General features: G+C 45.1%; 2 protein-coding genes across 2 annotated transcripts in view; one reads left to right on the top strand and one right to left on the bottom strand.

Annotated features, from left to right (window-relative positions):
• The window catches only part of LOC115774575 (serine/threonine-protein kinase D3), a 51,482-nt gene extending 48,799 nt beyond the window's left edge, over positions 1 to 2,683 (top strand). Inside the window, exons 13-19 of the mRNA XM_030721928.1 lie at positions 61 to 133; positions 228 to 334; positions 547 to 708; positions 809 to 907; positions 1,238 to 1,505; positions 1,859 to 1,944; positions 2,510 to 2,683. Of these exons, the coding sequence (XP_030577788.1) occupies positions 61 to 133; positions 228 to 334; positions 547 to 708; positions 809 to 907; positions 1,238 to 1,505; positions 1,859 to 1,944; positions 2,510 to 2,683 (969 nt within the window). The remainder of the gene's footprint in view (positions 1 to 60; positions 134 to 227; positions 335 to 546; positions 709 to 808; positions 908 to 1,237; positions 1,506 to 1,858; positions 1,945 to 2,509) is intronic.
• Positions 2,684 to 6,065: 3,382 nt separating this feature from the next.
• On the bottom strand, positions 6,066 to 15,718 carry ndufaf7 (NADH:ubiquinone oxidoreductase complex assembly factor 7). The gene is made up of 10 exons (XM_030721675.1): positions 15,401 to 15,718; positions 15,116 to 15,276; positions 13,528 to 13,608; positions 12,349 to 12,459; positions 12,054 to 12,267; positions 11,299 to 11,357; positions 10,698 to 10,811; positions 8,978 to 9,121; positions 7,145 to 7,318; positions 6,066 to 6,636 (listed from the first exon to the last, which is right to left on the bottom strand). Exons 1-10 carry the CDS (start codon positions 15,477 to 15,479, stop codon positions 6,412 to 6,414), a joined length of 1,362 nt encoding a protein of 453 aa, XP_030577535.1. The 5' UTR covers positions 15,480 to 15,718; the 3' UTR covers positions 6,066 to 6,411.
• Positions 15,719 to 15,822: the final 104 nt, after the last annotated feature.

Raw genomic sequence — 15,822 nt, 5'->3', positions numbered from 1 at the left:
ACATAAAACACGATTAAGGGTCTTCTCCAGGGTTGAAGTTGTTTAATCTGTCTTGTTCAGGATATCAGCTCAGTGTATCAGATCTTTGCCGACGAGGTCCTCGGCTCAGGACAGTTTGGGATCGTTTATGGAGGTGAGAAGCTGTGTTAAAATGAAACACATACATTACATACTTCTAGGGTTAGAGGTGATTTAAAAAGGCTGTCCTTCATCCTCATCTTCTGCAGGCAAACACAGAAAAACCGGCAGAGATGTGGCGATCAAAATCATCGACAAAATGCGCTTCCCCACGAAGCAGGAGAGCCAGCTGCGGAACGAGGTGGCCATACTTCAGGTGGGACGTGCTGAGCTTTACTAGTTTTAATGAGATTAAATCAGGGCAGTTACTCAAATTTTAATCTCATCACAATTTTGGCTTCTCACAATTAAATGAATGTGCAATATTTAAAACGCGTGCTCCGCCAGTTAAAATGCAAAGCAAGAGCAAATCAGGTGCTCCTTAAACCAGCGCCTGACCACATGCCTGTTGCCTCTTGGATGTGGCAGAACCTGCACCACCGCGGGATCGTGAACCTGGAGTGCATGTTTGAGACACCCGAGCAGGTGTTTGTGGTCATGGAGAAGCTTCACGGCGACATGCTCGAGATGATTTTATCCAGCGAGAAGAGCCGGTTACCTGAACGCCTTACCAAGTTCCTGGTTACACAGGTGAGCGTGTGAAAGTTCAGGTGGAGGTGCCACTTCTGTAGTTTTTGGAAGACCGGCGAGTTTGTTTGGGTGATCTGAAATACACAGTTTGGGTCCACAGATCCTGGTTGCCCTGAGACATCTTCATTTCAAGAACATCGTCCACTGTGATCTGAAGCCCGAGAACGTCCTGCTGGCCTCAGCAGAGCCATTTCCTCAGGTTAGTACGAATCCAGTTTCCCCCACCTGGGCAGGTCACCCGGGTATGCCCACAGCCTGATTAGGTGGTTATTACGGTGCTCCGTGATGTCATTCAGCTGCTTTCCAGAGAGTCTTTCGCTCTGATATACTCTATCGTGGGGGACTGCAGACCAGAAGAAGTTGAAGAATTTGTTGATGGTGCCATTCTTACCAAGACCCCAGAGCAGAACAGCAGCCACCATCACTACCTTCAGTTTACGATAGTGGAGTTATTCATTAGAAGGATGAGGAGCTCACTGGAGAGGCAGCAGATTAATCCTTCTTCATTTATTTTGTTTCTGTTATCCAGGTGAAGCTCTGCGACTTTGGCTTCGCTCGTATCATTGGGGAGAAGTCGTTCCGTCGCTCGGTGGTCGGCACTCCGGCCTACTTGGCGCCCGAGGTGCTCCGCAGCAAAGGCTACAACCGATCTCTGGACATGTGGTCGGTCGGCGTCATCGTCTACGTCAGTCTGAGCGGGACGTTTCCCTTCAACGAAGACGAGGACATCAATGACCAGATCCAGAACGCCGCCTTCATGTACCCACCTAACCCCTGGAAGGAGATCTCAGAGGAGGGTAAGGGAGCGCCCGTACTCTGGTCAGATTCATTACCATCGAAAAAATGAAAGATGCAGAGGCTGCAGCATCATAACAGTTCATAGACAAAATTTAAACAAGCTGTACACATCTGCCGACAGGACAGCCTGAACCTACATCTTACCAGAAATCATTGAAATTGTTCACATTTTTAACCATATTTAATGGTGTGTTTGTATAATGATGATGATGCTCCCTGAGGTTTTCACATGTAATCTTAGTTTTTGGTTTAGTTTCCGTTCAGTGTAATTGATGAACGTAACAAAAATGTGTGAATGCTGAATGTAAAATGTCCTGTGTTGTAACGTAGTGCGATGATTCTTTTCCGACAGCCAAAGACCTGATTAATAACCTGCTGCAGGTGAAGATGAGGAAGCGCTACAGCGTGGACAAGTCGCTGAGCCACCCCTGGCTGCAGGTAACGGCACATGAGCAGCACTGAGAGGTTTTAAAGGAAATGAAGGTTTAATGAGAGTAAAACATCTGTTCACACCTCAGGAAAGTATTAGCTTTATGGTCATGTGAGGGGCAGCCAATGAGAAGAAAGTTGGCTTTTGGGGGAGGAGCTAAAAGGCTTGTTTCAAACTTGCAGCCTGTGGGCCGCTTCCAGCCACGCCCCCTTTCTGGTCCGCGAATTGATGTCAAAAATAACATACAATTTGTTATTTTTGACATCATTTTTTGACATTTTGCTTAACCCCCTTAATTGGAGGGGAAGGCAAAATGTCAAAAAAGTAACTTAAAGGGACAAATTGTATGTTGTTTTTGACATCAATTCGCGGACCGGAAGTAGGGGGCGGTGCCTGAGCGGCCCGCGGGCCGACTTTGGGCACCCCTGAAATAGAGAATGAACTGAGGGACTGGACCAAGGTCCGGTATAGGATAAATGAGGATTATTTTGTACCGTGAATCATGCAAAGCTGCTCTAGCAGTTGAAGATGTTAAGAAAAAAGATCGTGTTTTATGTTGTTGTCATCTTCCAGGACTACCAGACCTGGCTGGACCTCAGGGAGTTCGAGACACGGCGAGGTGAGCGATACATCACGCACGAGAGCGACGACGCCCGCTGGGAGGAATATGCTGACGAAAGAGGCCTGCACTACCCCAAACACTTCATCATGTCACCCAACCTGGATGACATGGAGGAGGACCCTTAGAGGCCTCTACCATGTTGACATTTCTCATGAGGGTTAGCCTCAAACCTGGGAGACTGCTGAATCCCTGTGTAGGCCGCGAGCTTTCCCCCATGACAGCATGGGATGACGCACGAGGACGTGTTGATCAGGCAGCTCACTGCAGCGAAAATTCAGGTCCAGAGAATTAAAAATTTTTCTAATATTTTATCTTTTTCCTGTTTTTTTTTTTTTTTTTTTTTTTTTCCCCTACAAAGCCATAAACAAACTGATGCTGAGAGCCAACATCTGGGCAGATCCTCCTCCTCCAGAACTCAGCGAACGCCTGCACTGCCAGAGAAACTGGAAGGGCTAGTTCAAAACCAAACCAGAGACTTTACTCACTTTCCCAGCTCAGAGAGCACCATTTTAGCAGGTGGTTGTTGCATTTTAGTTCTCCTAAAAGGCTCTGTAGATGTTAATGTCGTCCTTTCTGACTAACTGGAACTCACGGGAAACAAACGCTCCGTCCTGACTGTAGTTTTTGTTCCTTGTTGGGATGTCTTTGCACTATTGGGAAACTTTCTTTCATGGGATTTCACTGTCAGTAACTCTTGGTTTGATCATCTGCAAAAGTTTTAAGCCCCCCCGAGGCTGTAATTCCCATTGATTTCAAATTTTCCACAGAAGGTTTCAAAAGAACTGCAATTCCTCTAATGGCCACTTGAGGCTGGCTCTGTGATAACAATGGCTCCTAATCATGACATGTATTAAATTAATACTTTCTGGACTCAAATAAGGAGCAAAAAAAAAAAAATGATTATGTATAAATAGTTATTTGCAGAGTTGGTTGATTTTGTCGTGACAGCGGCGGCGCCTGTTCCACAGGGACTTTGACGCTGGCCGTAACTTAAACGATGTGAGCGAGGACGTTCAAATTCACACCACAGATGCAAACTGTTCAAGTATGCTGTTCTGTTTAGAGACAGTTAAGCAGCTCTTCTGCTCACAGATTAATTTATTTTAAATGGTGCCTGATGCAGAGTAATGTAAAAATAAATATTTTAAGATTAAATGGGTGGATACATTGTTGCGGCTGTAGGACACAAACCTTTTGCAGATGAACAGACTGAGTTGTTTGCAGTGATTTCTTTCTGAACCTGTGGAGGACGAGCTGAGAAGAATTGAGCTGCTATCGTCTCCTCTGTCTTTCTGAACTCTAACGTGTTCGTCAATCCTGATCTGACTCCAGCCTGAGAATCTGTTTCACGTTTTATATTTTTGCAAGAACTGTTTTGTCATGTGGATGAAAATATTAAAGATGAACAGCAAAATGTGGGTGACTCGTTTATTAGACCGGAGCGAGGCTTTTTGCAGAATGACGTGGAAATCATGAGGTGCCGTTTTTTTTCTTTTTGTGGTATAAATGCATGAGAACGGTTCTAGATTAGACTTCAGCACTGTGGAAAATGGGTAAACTTGTTCTCAGGTCTCGACTTCATACAGTTTGTTTTCAGGCGTTTACTTTGGCAGTCACAGGAAGTGATGTAAACCCTTCATGGGGCACCAGCAGGATGCTCTCAAGGACTATTTGCACTCTCCCCACACAAAGAAATGTCCCAGGTCATTTTTTAGAGATGGCTCTATCACATAAGTCGATGTCAAAGGAAGGTCGACTCCACCAGCATGTTCTCCCTGTGCCTGCTCCGGCCTCCTCCATCAGCTCGCTGGGTTCATCGGTGGTTCTAAACTGGCTGCAGGGGTGACTGAGTGTGGATGGTCGTCTCTCTGTGTTAACCCTGTGATCACCTGCTGACCTGGACAGGTGCCCTGAAACCCTGTGACAGCTGATTTGGATGTTTTTTATTCTGCAAATTATTTTGGTGTGACGTTAATAACTGACCATAATCAACAGCCCTGACTGCCGTTCGAAATTAGAGAACCACAGATTTAAAGAGACAAAAATAATTTCGTTTTGTTTTTCATTTTATAGTTTTTTTTTTAATTATTCTGTCGACAGTTTGTTTTTCAATTCGGTTTTGTTTCAGTTTCCAGAGTGGGTTTTCTTTGTTTTTATTATTTAAAAATGTTTTAATTATTTAATTATTTAAATTTGCATTATTTAAATTATTTTAAAATGTTCGGTTTTTGTTATTATATGAGGGATATTTCACATTGTAAAATCTAAGAAGTACAGTACAGACAATAACACAATAACAGCTACTGGACTGAGATTTGTCTCACTGTCATGGTCAAGAAACCAGTGTGAGATGAAGCAGTCAAGAAAGCCGAGAGACTTCATCCCGCAGACCATCACACCACCAGCAGCATCCTGAACCGCTGCTACAAGGCAGGATGGATCCATTTACACCAAACTGTGACCCTTGAATGTTGCAGCAGAAACTGAGACTCATCAGACCAGGCAACACGTTTCCAGTCACCTACTGACCAATCTCTGTGAGCTCGTGTGAATTGTATCCTCAGTTTCCTGTTCTTAGCTGACAGGAGGGGCGCCTGGTGTGGTCTTCTGCTGCTGTAGCTCATTCAAAGATGCTCTTCTGCATCTTTGCCTTCCTGTCAGCTTGAAGCAGTCTGGCAATTCTCCTCATGTTCAAGTTATTCACATCCAGTTATTTATAAATCAATACCTATTATCCATGACCTACTCCTGCATAATGTTTGTGTAATGAGAGGAAACCTCTGCCATGCTGCCCTGATCTGATTTTTACTACACGACAAACTTCGTTTTAAAAGGGGTATCATTAAAACATAACATAAATGTGATTTTAGGGTGGACTGACCCTTTAATGCGCTGCCACAAAGGTTGACAGACCCTTTAAAAATGAGCTCTAATCTCAGAGACCGTAATCAAGCATTTAAAAAGCACGTGTTGCTAAAATCTTGGGTGGCAGTTTCAAGGCGAGAAACTTTGCAAACATCTTCTTTTTAAAGAGGTTTAATGAAATCACGTAATCCCTTCCAAACGCAGCCGTCAGAGCCTTCAGTGAACCTCTGAATCAGAGGAAAAGCTGATAGCGATCTGCAGCAGGATGTTTGGAAATGATCATTTAATTACCAATCCTGAACCCGACTGCCTCGCTCGCTGCTCCTCTGGAGGACCGCTGCTTGTTTTGGCAGCAGCGGCCCCTCCACCACCACCACACGTAACTGAATCTTTTAATTGCTACCGGAGGAGCGGCGGGCTCGTTGTGAATGGCTGCAGCACAACTGTGAGCTCAGCTAACTGCTTCAAGATGTGCAGGATGGCAGCCGGCTGAGCGACGGAGGAGCGGGGAGGGAAAAAGATGACGAGCTGCAGTTTAGTCGAGTCACTCAGCTGTCAGTAATGTGACTAATCTTTATCACCAGTTAGACGAGAAAAGTCTGGAAGTGCAAACATTCTTTATTTTTTATGCACTTTAAATATTCAAATTTTACTTTCAGGTCATAAAACTGTCAGAGTGCAACAAACACTTTAGTTAATGCGCCAAAAACTGCACTAATGCCCAAAAGTGAGTGAGTCCTCACAGACTTCCATGTTCAAATGTCCAACTTCACAGCAGAAAGGAGTGAATGCAGTTACTGACTCACCCACTCAGAGTAAAGTCAGCAGTGAGGCAGCTGCCTGCTACACCTCACCTCTGCTAACCTCTTGACCCCGTTTGTGCCTTTTGGACAAATACTGTTACTTTCTGTGTGGTGCAGAAGTTTGGGACAGTGAGGTTATTTCCACTTGCTTCTGATTGGTGATAAAAGTTTAATCGCCGTCTCTTTCAGGCGAACCTAAGCTCGGTGAATCCGGCCACAGGCAGCGGTGCCGGACTCCTCTTCTTCTCCAGCTTCAACCCCTCTGGTTTCTTGGGTTTGGCAAGGCGGCTGGGGTGCAGCAGGCTGAAGAAATGGAAGCGCTCGCCCATCTTGGCGGGGTTGGTCAGCATGTCGTAGCTGCTGATCAGCTGCTGCCTGGTGGACGGGTCGCTGCAGTTCCTCAGCAGAACCTGCAGAGAACCACAGGGGAGTTAAAACCTCAGCTCCTCCTACTCAAAAGTACGGTATTTTTGGATCATCTTGCAACCAGCAAACATTAACTGCTGAATCCTCTCATCTCCTACTTTCCTCCATGCTCTCTTAGTTCTGTCTCAGTGCAGACTCAACCATGCAGCTCTATCCGTCCACAAATGGCGACAAAGAGCTCAGCTCATCTCTGCTGAAAGGCTTTCACTGCACAGCATCAAGAGAAGCTGTAATAGTTTTAACTTGGCTCAGTGTGAATGCTCCCTGAGGGATCCCTGAATTCAGTTTTTAAGCTGAAGCTAAAAAAAACCAAGCATCGATCTTTGGTGTTGGATTAACTGAAAGATTCTCCCGGACGTGATTGGACAGGATGAGATTTGCAGGGATGATGTCGGCGTTTTCTTGCTGAACTGCTCCGTGGAGAAAAGGTTCGCTTTTAATAAACTACAAAACAAGTCACCTCATCGGTGTCTATCAGCGATGAAGCCTCACCTGCATCCTGGTGTCGATACCCATGTTCTTCAGGAACACCCTCTGAGTGACGGGTCCCACACAGGCCACGCCTCCTCCCGCCATCCTCCGCAGGTAGCTGAAATCCACGTCGGCGGTGAGGTCGGCCGAGCCGGGGGAGGACAGGACGTCGTGGAGCTGGTGACCTTTAAAACCCTGATTGACAGGAAGGAGCAAAATGACGAGTGAGCCTCGAGCTCCAATTTACACCAACACATGGTGCAGCAAGTTGATGTAACCTTTATTTAAACAGGTAAGTCTTTAAGAAGACTTATTCTTATTGACAGTGGCAGGCTGGCAAAGGAGGAAGTGAAAAGATTTAAAAACACCCCCTGCTGTTGGCAATTTTAGTTCAATTTTCCATGAGGTAAATACAATGAAGTTCCTTCAATTTGGGGCTTCTTGCCCCAGTTTACCCTACAGACTAAACGAGAGGATGTTTAATAAGTTACAGCTATAAAAGGTTTTAAAACACAATACATGTCTGCTGATCTGAAAAGGTTTTAACCCAGAAAAAAAAGTGAAATGTTGTTTAATCTTGGCAGTCTCAGAAGAAGAATTGAGGAAGAGGAGCGACGGGCCGGTTGACCCTGGTTTCCCCCCGCCTGACGCACAGGAGCCGTTCGGCTTCCTACAGCTGCTTCCTTCCACTAGAGCTCAACAAAACAGGCTCACATGAAGGTCTAAACCTCAAACTGCTCCTCACAAAGACAAAAGAATTACAGAGCACGACAGCTGGAGGACACACAGAGTGCACGGTGGGTCTGTGACTGTTAAACATTTAAAGTCCCAAAATACGGTCAGACTGAATCATTCAGACTCAAAAATGCACAAGTTTTAAAACACTGATGAAGTATTAGAGAAACAAACCTCTGCTTGCATCCTGTTACTGCTGTGTAAAATAAGGAGGCTTGTTGAGCTGCTGCACAGCTCAGGTTCAAACTTCAGTCATTAAAATATTTGTTTATTAGTTAACGAAGTACTCTAAACTACCTCTGTTTAAATAAACTCTTCAGTTTATTAAAGAAAATGTCTGGTTGCAGCCAAACTGCAGGTTTGAGTCAGAAATGCACTTGTGCACAAAATCTGCAGTTCCTCTAATGTCCACTTGAGGCTGGCTCCAAAAACAAGTCCCCCCACCCCACCCCCCGACTCCCATGTTTAAATGTCTAACATGTTTACAGCCTGCTACAAAAAGCTGTATTTTTTTTCCACCCTTCATAAAAAAAATAAAATCAACCAGGCATCAGTACCTCCATAACTAGCATAAGCTACATCCCAGCAAGCATGTGGCCCAAGTGGGGTCACTGTGGGCCCACCAGCGTGAATGTAAGTCCACAACGGGGGCTGCTGCAGCATTTCCACAGTATGCCCACACTCTTCCAGGGATCCAAAAGGGAAAAACTGCTCTAAGCCTTGTGTGGGTACACCCACTTGGGGGCCAAGTGGGATAGGTGTGGGTTTGCCCTGCACACAGCCCCACAGTTCACCCACACCTGCCTACTGTGGGCCCACGTGGGCATCTTTGCTGGGATAGGCACATGGTTAATTAGCATTATAATAAAGTATTGTCACATGGGAGGATGGAAACTCATGAGACTGTAAAAGTCTACGTCTCCGTTTTGGTCTCAGTTCCAACAAAACTAAAATGATTGAGACTGTGAGTGTTTACAGGACAGCATGAGAGGACAGACGATCCATCACAGTCACCGAGGAGTATAATCGAACCTTTGACATTATTATCTGTCTCACTTTAAGGACATATGAGGAAACCACAGTAAGTTTTAGCAGTCGGGCATGAAGTGTGCGTCGTACTCTGAATGTGTCTGTCTTGGCTCCATCGTGGCCGTAGTCGGCGATCAGCGCCGCGCCGCCGTCCTCAACGATGCGCCGGGCCAGCTGCTGCACAATGACCCCGCCCTCTGCACACACCTCCACATGATCCCGCCTTTCTTCTGCCTGACACACACACACACACACACACACACACACACACACACACAAAGTAGTTTAATAATGCATGCCTTCACTCTGTCATCCCTGCTGGAGACAAAAACACAGCCTGACTGTGGACACACACAGGTCAGGTTTCCACCTTTTAAAGGTGGACTGAACATTTTTAACAGTCTTTGTTTGTTTTTTTTACTTATTATTTAAAAGCTAAAAGTTCCAGATTGTCAAATGTGACTTTTTTTCTGCTGTTCAGTTTTAAAGTCTTCAACTGGAACAAATAACATGTACAGATGTCACGCTGGGAACATGTGGTGGACATTTTCCCTTTTTCCAAGGAAAAAACAACTGTCCATAAACACAAATAAATGCAGTGTATTAAACTTGATCAGAACAAGTGAGGAGAATTTGGCTCTCGTTTGGCTATCACTCCTACATTTCCCATAATGCCTCTCAAACAACCAGGTACAGTTAAAAGGACCGTTTGCATTAGAGATGCAGAAATAAGTTCACTGACCGGGGATTCAAAGCCACCTGCCATCAGGCCCTAGTAAGCCCCCCTCATGAAGACCGGCACCCCCGACACACCAGCCAAATGGAAGCACCTGGTCACTGTAAACTCAAACAGTTTCATTATCTCTGTGATTTTCCTGCTAAACTCAGCAAAGATCCTCAAATCTCACAGAAACATCCTCCGTGGATCCACAGCGACCACTGAGCTTACAACTAAAGGTCCTCACCACCCGTCTGATCCGGGCTTGGTGGGCATGGCCACTACCCGGGATACCTGCATCAAACAAAGCACCAATGTAACCTTCAGGAGGAGATCCTCCCTTAAGAGCGTTAAAGCTCCTCCTACAGTTTACCTGCACACTGGGCAGAAATCTCATCACCCACCTTAGGACTAAAAACTGTTCCAAAACAAAATGTTTCTTTACTCATTCATATACTTAAGTCTTTATAATGCATTAAAACCACAGTGCAGAGGAGAAATAATTCCCCTAAATCCAAACATCCAGACTTTTATGTCTTTGGAGGTTTAGCCGTTTGGTTTTTTCCACTTTAAAGACTGATGTCCTTCAGTCTTTTAGACGTTTTCCTCACACAGAGTCTCTGAGGTTTGTTTTATAGCTCTCATCTGGTTTTTATTGCTCACATTTATACCATCTATACATCCACAGCCTGCTTGATCTGGCCTCTCTAGCTGAGCTTAGACACTTTGAACATCCTGCCAGAGGCCTGACATCACCATCAGTACGACTGTCATCGTCGTCCCCGGCAGCAGAAGCTGCAGCAGCTCTTAAATCCAATTTGAGGGCGGAAAGCAGGTCTCAACAAAAGGCGGATTCATTTCTCTTTGAGGTCATCGGAGCCTTAAAAAAATCAAACAATCAGCCACTTTATCTGCTTTCAAGAACCAGAGGCCTTAATAAAATGTGAAATGGTAACCGTGAAGGAGCGAGGACTTGATTTGGAAAGCGTAAAAAGCAGCTGTTTGTGTATTCCTCTAATAAATGTGTGTTTGTTTTCTGGGCGCAGCAACGATGCTGCGATCCTTCCAGAAGCTTTACAAGCGCCGACTGACCTGCAGGAGCGTGGTCGAGGCCAGAGTCGAAGACGGCGCCACGACAAACCTCAGCTCGTCCGACTTCTCCGGGTCGACGTCCACCAACACCTCCCTCCAGCCTTTCTCCGTCCTCTGCACAAAACAGAGAAATGGACATGCTTGGACAGGCCTGAAAGCTGCTCTTTGCATGAGAGCGCTGCAGGTTTCAACAGCAAGCATCACAGGAACGGCCACTGAGAGACTCAGGAACCTCAGCACCAGATATAAAAACTTTAAATCAAAGGATATGAAAAATAAGCTACAGAGCACGACAACTTCAGTGCATCTTTTCCATGTTAGCACACAGAAAGAGTCACTACATTTCACTAATTATCACTTATATACAGAAAAATTAATTAAAGAGTAGTTACTGTTAAATCACACAAATAAGTTCACTATTCTAAAAATTCAGCTGTTAAATAAATACGCTGCATTTTTAGGGACTTGTGTTTTGATTTGGTGCCACCTGGTGGCAGCACCGATCATGACAGTCTCGTCAAAGCAGTGCAAGAAATGAGAAAGTAAAGAAAAAAACGTTCCTGCTACACAAATACTGAACACACTGTGTTTGAAACCTCACCTGAAATTTGTGAATTGGAAGGGCGTCAAAGAACTCATGAGCGATGAAGATGCTGAATCCTGGATGAAGAGAGAAACTCGACATGAGACAGAAATGAAAACATAAACTAAAGGTCTCGGATGGTAAATCCTTCTTACAGGCAAAAACTGTTAAAATGTATGTTACAGAAGCCTGATGTGTACTTTTCCTCAGACACTGATTAATGCGCCGCTGAAAATAGTCCCTGTCAAAAGCACAAACTGTATATAAAAGATGGGCATAGCTTACGGGTCGGGAAAGTCAATTAAGAGCCTTAAATCTTACCTTAAACCTTAAATCAAGTCCTCTGGTGGGCACTGTTTCTAATGCCCACCATTAGTGAACATTTTCCTGACAGGTGTATGGGCTCAGCTGTCAGTCTGAAGTCTTACTGAATAAAACACGGTGTTTAATTTGTAAATAATAGTCTAATTAAGAGTAAAATAGATGCTAAAGCACGGTATGATTTGTATGAGCGTGCGGTATTTCAGCTTCAAAATAATAAAATATCAGCGGCCAAAATGCTCAGCTGGAGGATTCACGACAGCAGTAGCCAGTAGCAGGTATTCGGTACAACGTATAAAGACTCCTGAACTAAATGTGGACTAATTGTGCTTACGTAGTGACCCCTCCAAAGGCCCATTATGAACCAGGAAAAACCCTGCTGACAGCTCCAAGTTCTCTAATTCTGCGGGACTGAGATGTTCCATACAAACCAGCATGACCACAGCCTGTACCTGTGGGGACGTCGTCTAAGCGGCGGTACCAGGACACCGGCAGCCCAGCTTCAGTCTCCCCGCGGCGGTAAACCGGACCGTCTTCTCCGTCGGCCTCCCAGCTGCGGTTTCCCGTCAGATTCTGAGCCTGAAGCAGACTCAGAGCCGGACTCACTTCGACCAGGTGGAGCGACACCGAGGCCTCGCCGAGCACCGACCGCAGCTGACTGAACACCTGAAGAGAGAGCGGAGAAAAGAAAACAGGTGACACAGATGTTTCCTCCTTTAAGAACAGCATTAAGTCTTGCTGACGTACTCTGAGGACGTCACTCGCCAGCGATCCTTTTCCAGGTCCGAGCTCGACCAGCTGCAGCTGTTTGGGTCGACCGGCTCCCATCCACTCGCTGATGATCCACACGCCGATCAGCTGGAAGAGACGAAACACGTTTAAACCCATCGATGAGCAACTTTTCTCATCTTATTGAGTGGAAATGTGCTGCTTTCACACCTTATTCACCAGGTATGTGAAATCTCTGATACTAAAGGTCTGAATGTTGAGCAAAAAGGACTTTTTGGTGCAGATGAACACTGAGTTTAAAAAAAAGCACTTGTTATTTTTCTTCTTGTCCTTATCGGGCTCATCATATTCCAGTTTTCCTTCCTCAAAATGAGCTTTAAACTTGATTCAGTGAAGCAACACTTAAAAAACACACTGCTGGTGATTTTCCTTTGGTGGAATTATACACCCATGAAATTTGCTTTTTTCTGAATCTGTAGCACGAAGTCTGTATTCGTATTCTGCCTCTGCACTCAGAACAGTGACTGAGCACAGACATTTGATCTGAGTAAGATTCCTGGCCACGAATCCAAAATGATAACTTTCCTGCCGTGTGACTCGTCAGGCTGGAAGTGCACAGAGCTGCTCCTGGAAGAAGCTGAGGCTGGATTTAGTTTGCCGTGACCAGCCTGGAGCTCCAATACGGCAGGAACGGATCGGCATCGATCAGGATATCCAGCAGGCCACAGAGAGCGGGGCTGTGCCATCTCATGTGGTCTGTGATAATACAGTACCTCTGTATACTTTTACATGAAGAGTCTCAGATCATGATATCAGTGATCCGGGGAGGCTTCAATAAGACAAGCCCAGATATATTTTAGTGTTACTGTGTTTTATTGAATTGATTTCACTATTTTACTTCATAAATCCACTTTATTGTAATTATATGCAGTGTATTCAACTTTTTAAAGCATTTTAATGCATTTATTTAGATATTTACTTACCGAGCTCCTTTAATTTATTGTTCTGTATTATTTAATAAAGCTAACTTTTTTCCCAATCCCATATGAAATATGGGATTGGGATTTGTAATCTTTACTAAAGAATATTTTGGGACATTTTCATTAAGCAGCTGTCTGCAGCTAACAGCGCAGCGTGTAAGGATGGAAGCTCACGCTGGAAACATGAAAGAAATCCCGGCGTGTTTTCCAGCCTCACCTCTCCAAAGATCTGACTGATTTCTGGTGAAGTGATGAAATCTCCTTCAGGTCCCAGCATGTTGTTCCTCACATAATAACCCTGAGAAAGGAAAAAACAGAAGGAAGCTCACTAAAAACAGGAAAACACAGAATTTAAAAACAGCAGCGCAACAACCAAATAATTTCACCAAGTAATCGTGAAATAATTGAGACAATTAAAAAAAAAAAAAAAAAGATGCCGTTTAACTGCCATAATAATCTGGTGTTCATACTATTAATCCTCAAAAAGTCAATTAGTTCCTTGGACAATAAAATATCAGGAAATGGGGAAAAATATCTATTAATGAGAGGACCCTGGTTCAAATCCTCAGGCTGGCATCACTGTGGGTCCCTGAGCAAGCCCACCCCCCCAGGTTGCTCCCCGGGCGCCCTTTGGCTGCCCCCTGCTCCATGCTGTGCTGTGTGTACTACATACTCCATGTGTGTGATGGGTTAAATGCAGAGAATGAATCTCACTGCATGTATATGTATGTGACAAATAAAGCTCTTTTTAAAAAAAACACAAAAAAAAACACCAAAATAAAAGTCCAACAGGAAGTGATGACGTCCTTGTGGTTTTTGGACCTCTCCTAGATATAGTGGCAGTGGTGCAGTGGGTAGGTGCTCGCCGTGCAGCCGGAAGGTTGCTGGTTCGAGCCCCTGTCCCTGTCCCTGCATGCTCGTCTCTGGATGAGTGATCTGGAATCATCATTTCGTTGTGTGCCTTGTGCGCTGTATAAAGTGCGAGTGCTACAGCAGTGCTTGGCATCATTAGTGAAGGCTAAAACCCCTTCACTAATTTGGACCTGATCTCGCTTCTGTCCCTGTCCTGCGTGAGTATCAGAGTCAGCGTCCTGTGGGAGACGCCACTGTAACACAATCAGCTGCTGCTTTGACTCGTTAACACTCTCATTGGTTTGCTGGTTACCACTAAGCCTCAGAGAGTTCAGACCACAGGAGTGGTCTGTGTTTCATAGTTTGAGGGATGTTACTATCCTTTAAAGTCCAGAAATCATTTCTAAACTAAAGAGACTCCGTAGTCATACACCACAGTGAATGTTCCAGATGTGGGACAGCTGTTTGATCAGTAAAATTTCTTTGCAAGTCTTGGATTTAATTCATTAAAGGGGTCCTAGTCTGCTTTTCCTTACTGTTCTAATGCTGGAAGTTCAGAAGCTCAGGCTGCAGACTGCCCTGAACACCCAGTTTCATACAGCCTTTTCTACTCTTGGATCTGTATGATGTCACAGAGGGAGGAGGCCCCTAATATGGTCATCTCATGCTCAGAAGCCCCACCCACCCCCTGGTTAAAGTCTGTTTATGAGGGGAGCTTGTTATAGAGACAGAGGATGAACTATGGGACTGCACTAAAACCCAGTTTGCGATAAAGAAGGCTTATTTTAAACCTTGAATCAAGCAAACCTGCTTTAGTAAAGTCCAGGAATCAAAATACGGAGCTTCACTTTTAAACTCTTCACTCAGATGCAGCTCAGAGCTCTGGCAGTCTGACCCAGGACCTGCAGGGGGGTCGTCTGGGACAGCTACAGGTGTAGTTAACTATCACATACCGTCACAGGGTTGGTGAGCACTTCCTTCATGTACTCGGCCACCGGGATCGGACCCGTGGCTTTTATTTTGGACGTCAGGTGACGCAGTATGGAGGGTGGCTTGTTTTCTCCATCAGGTGGAGAGCTGCAGAGGAGTCTGGATGGAGCTGATCGCCATCGCACTGTCACAGAAACATTAAATTATTTGATTAGAAAACCTCTGAGGGAGAAACAGGAAGGAGCACTGTACCCATCGTCTGCATCCACCTGTCCCGGTGTTTGAGGCAGCAATAACTGATCTCTCACCTGCTGCTGACGGTCTGACAGGGTGAATAAACCCTCTGCTAAGCAGCTGGTGTGCTTTAACACAGAAAGTAGCCCTCATTCTGCTTCACGTTAAACAACACCTCCGTCTCATCCCCGGATTTAACTACAACCACCTCCGCTCTCTGACAGCGCCGCTGTTAGCCGGTTAGCTCGATACAACACGGGCAGAAAGCCGCCGTCAGAGGAACGTTTCGTTCCGGCTACACAGGATTAAAAAGTCTAAATGTGTTCACTGATCTCTGTCTGTAAGTTACAGCAGCTCACACCGGCGCTAACGCGGCAATGCTAACGTTAAGCTAGCTGCCATGACAGAAATAACATCCGGCTGCCCTTTCAAAATAAAACGACGTTGTTGGCTAAAGTCAGCAGATCTAAATTTTTGTTTATGAATTCATTAAAAC

Source organism: Archocentrus centrarchus, chromosome 24 (assembly GCF_007364275.1).
Source record: "Archocentrus centrarchus isolate MPI-CPG fArcCen1 chromosome 24, fArcCen1, whole genome shotgun sequence".
In the NCBI taxonomy this organism is placed as follows: Eukaryota; Metazoa; Chordata; class Actinopteri; order Cichliformes; family Cichlidae; genus Archocentrus; species Archocentrus centrarchus.
Note: the sequence above shows the minus strand (reverse complement) of the source record. Positions and strands in the feature narration are given on the sequence as shown.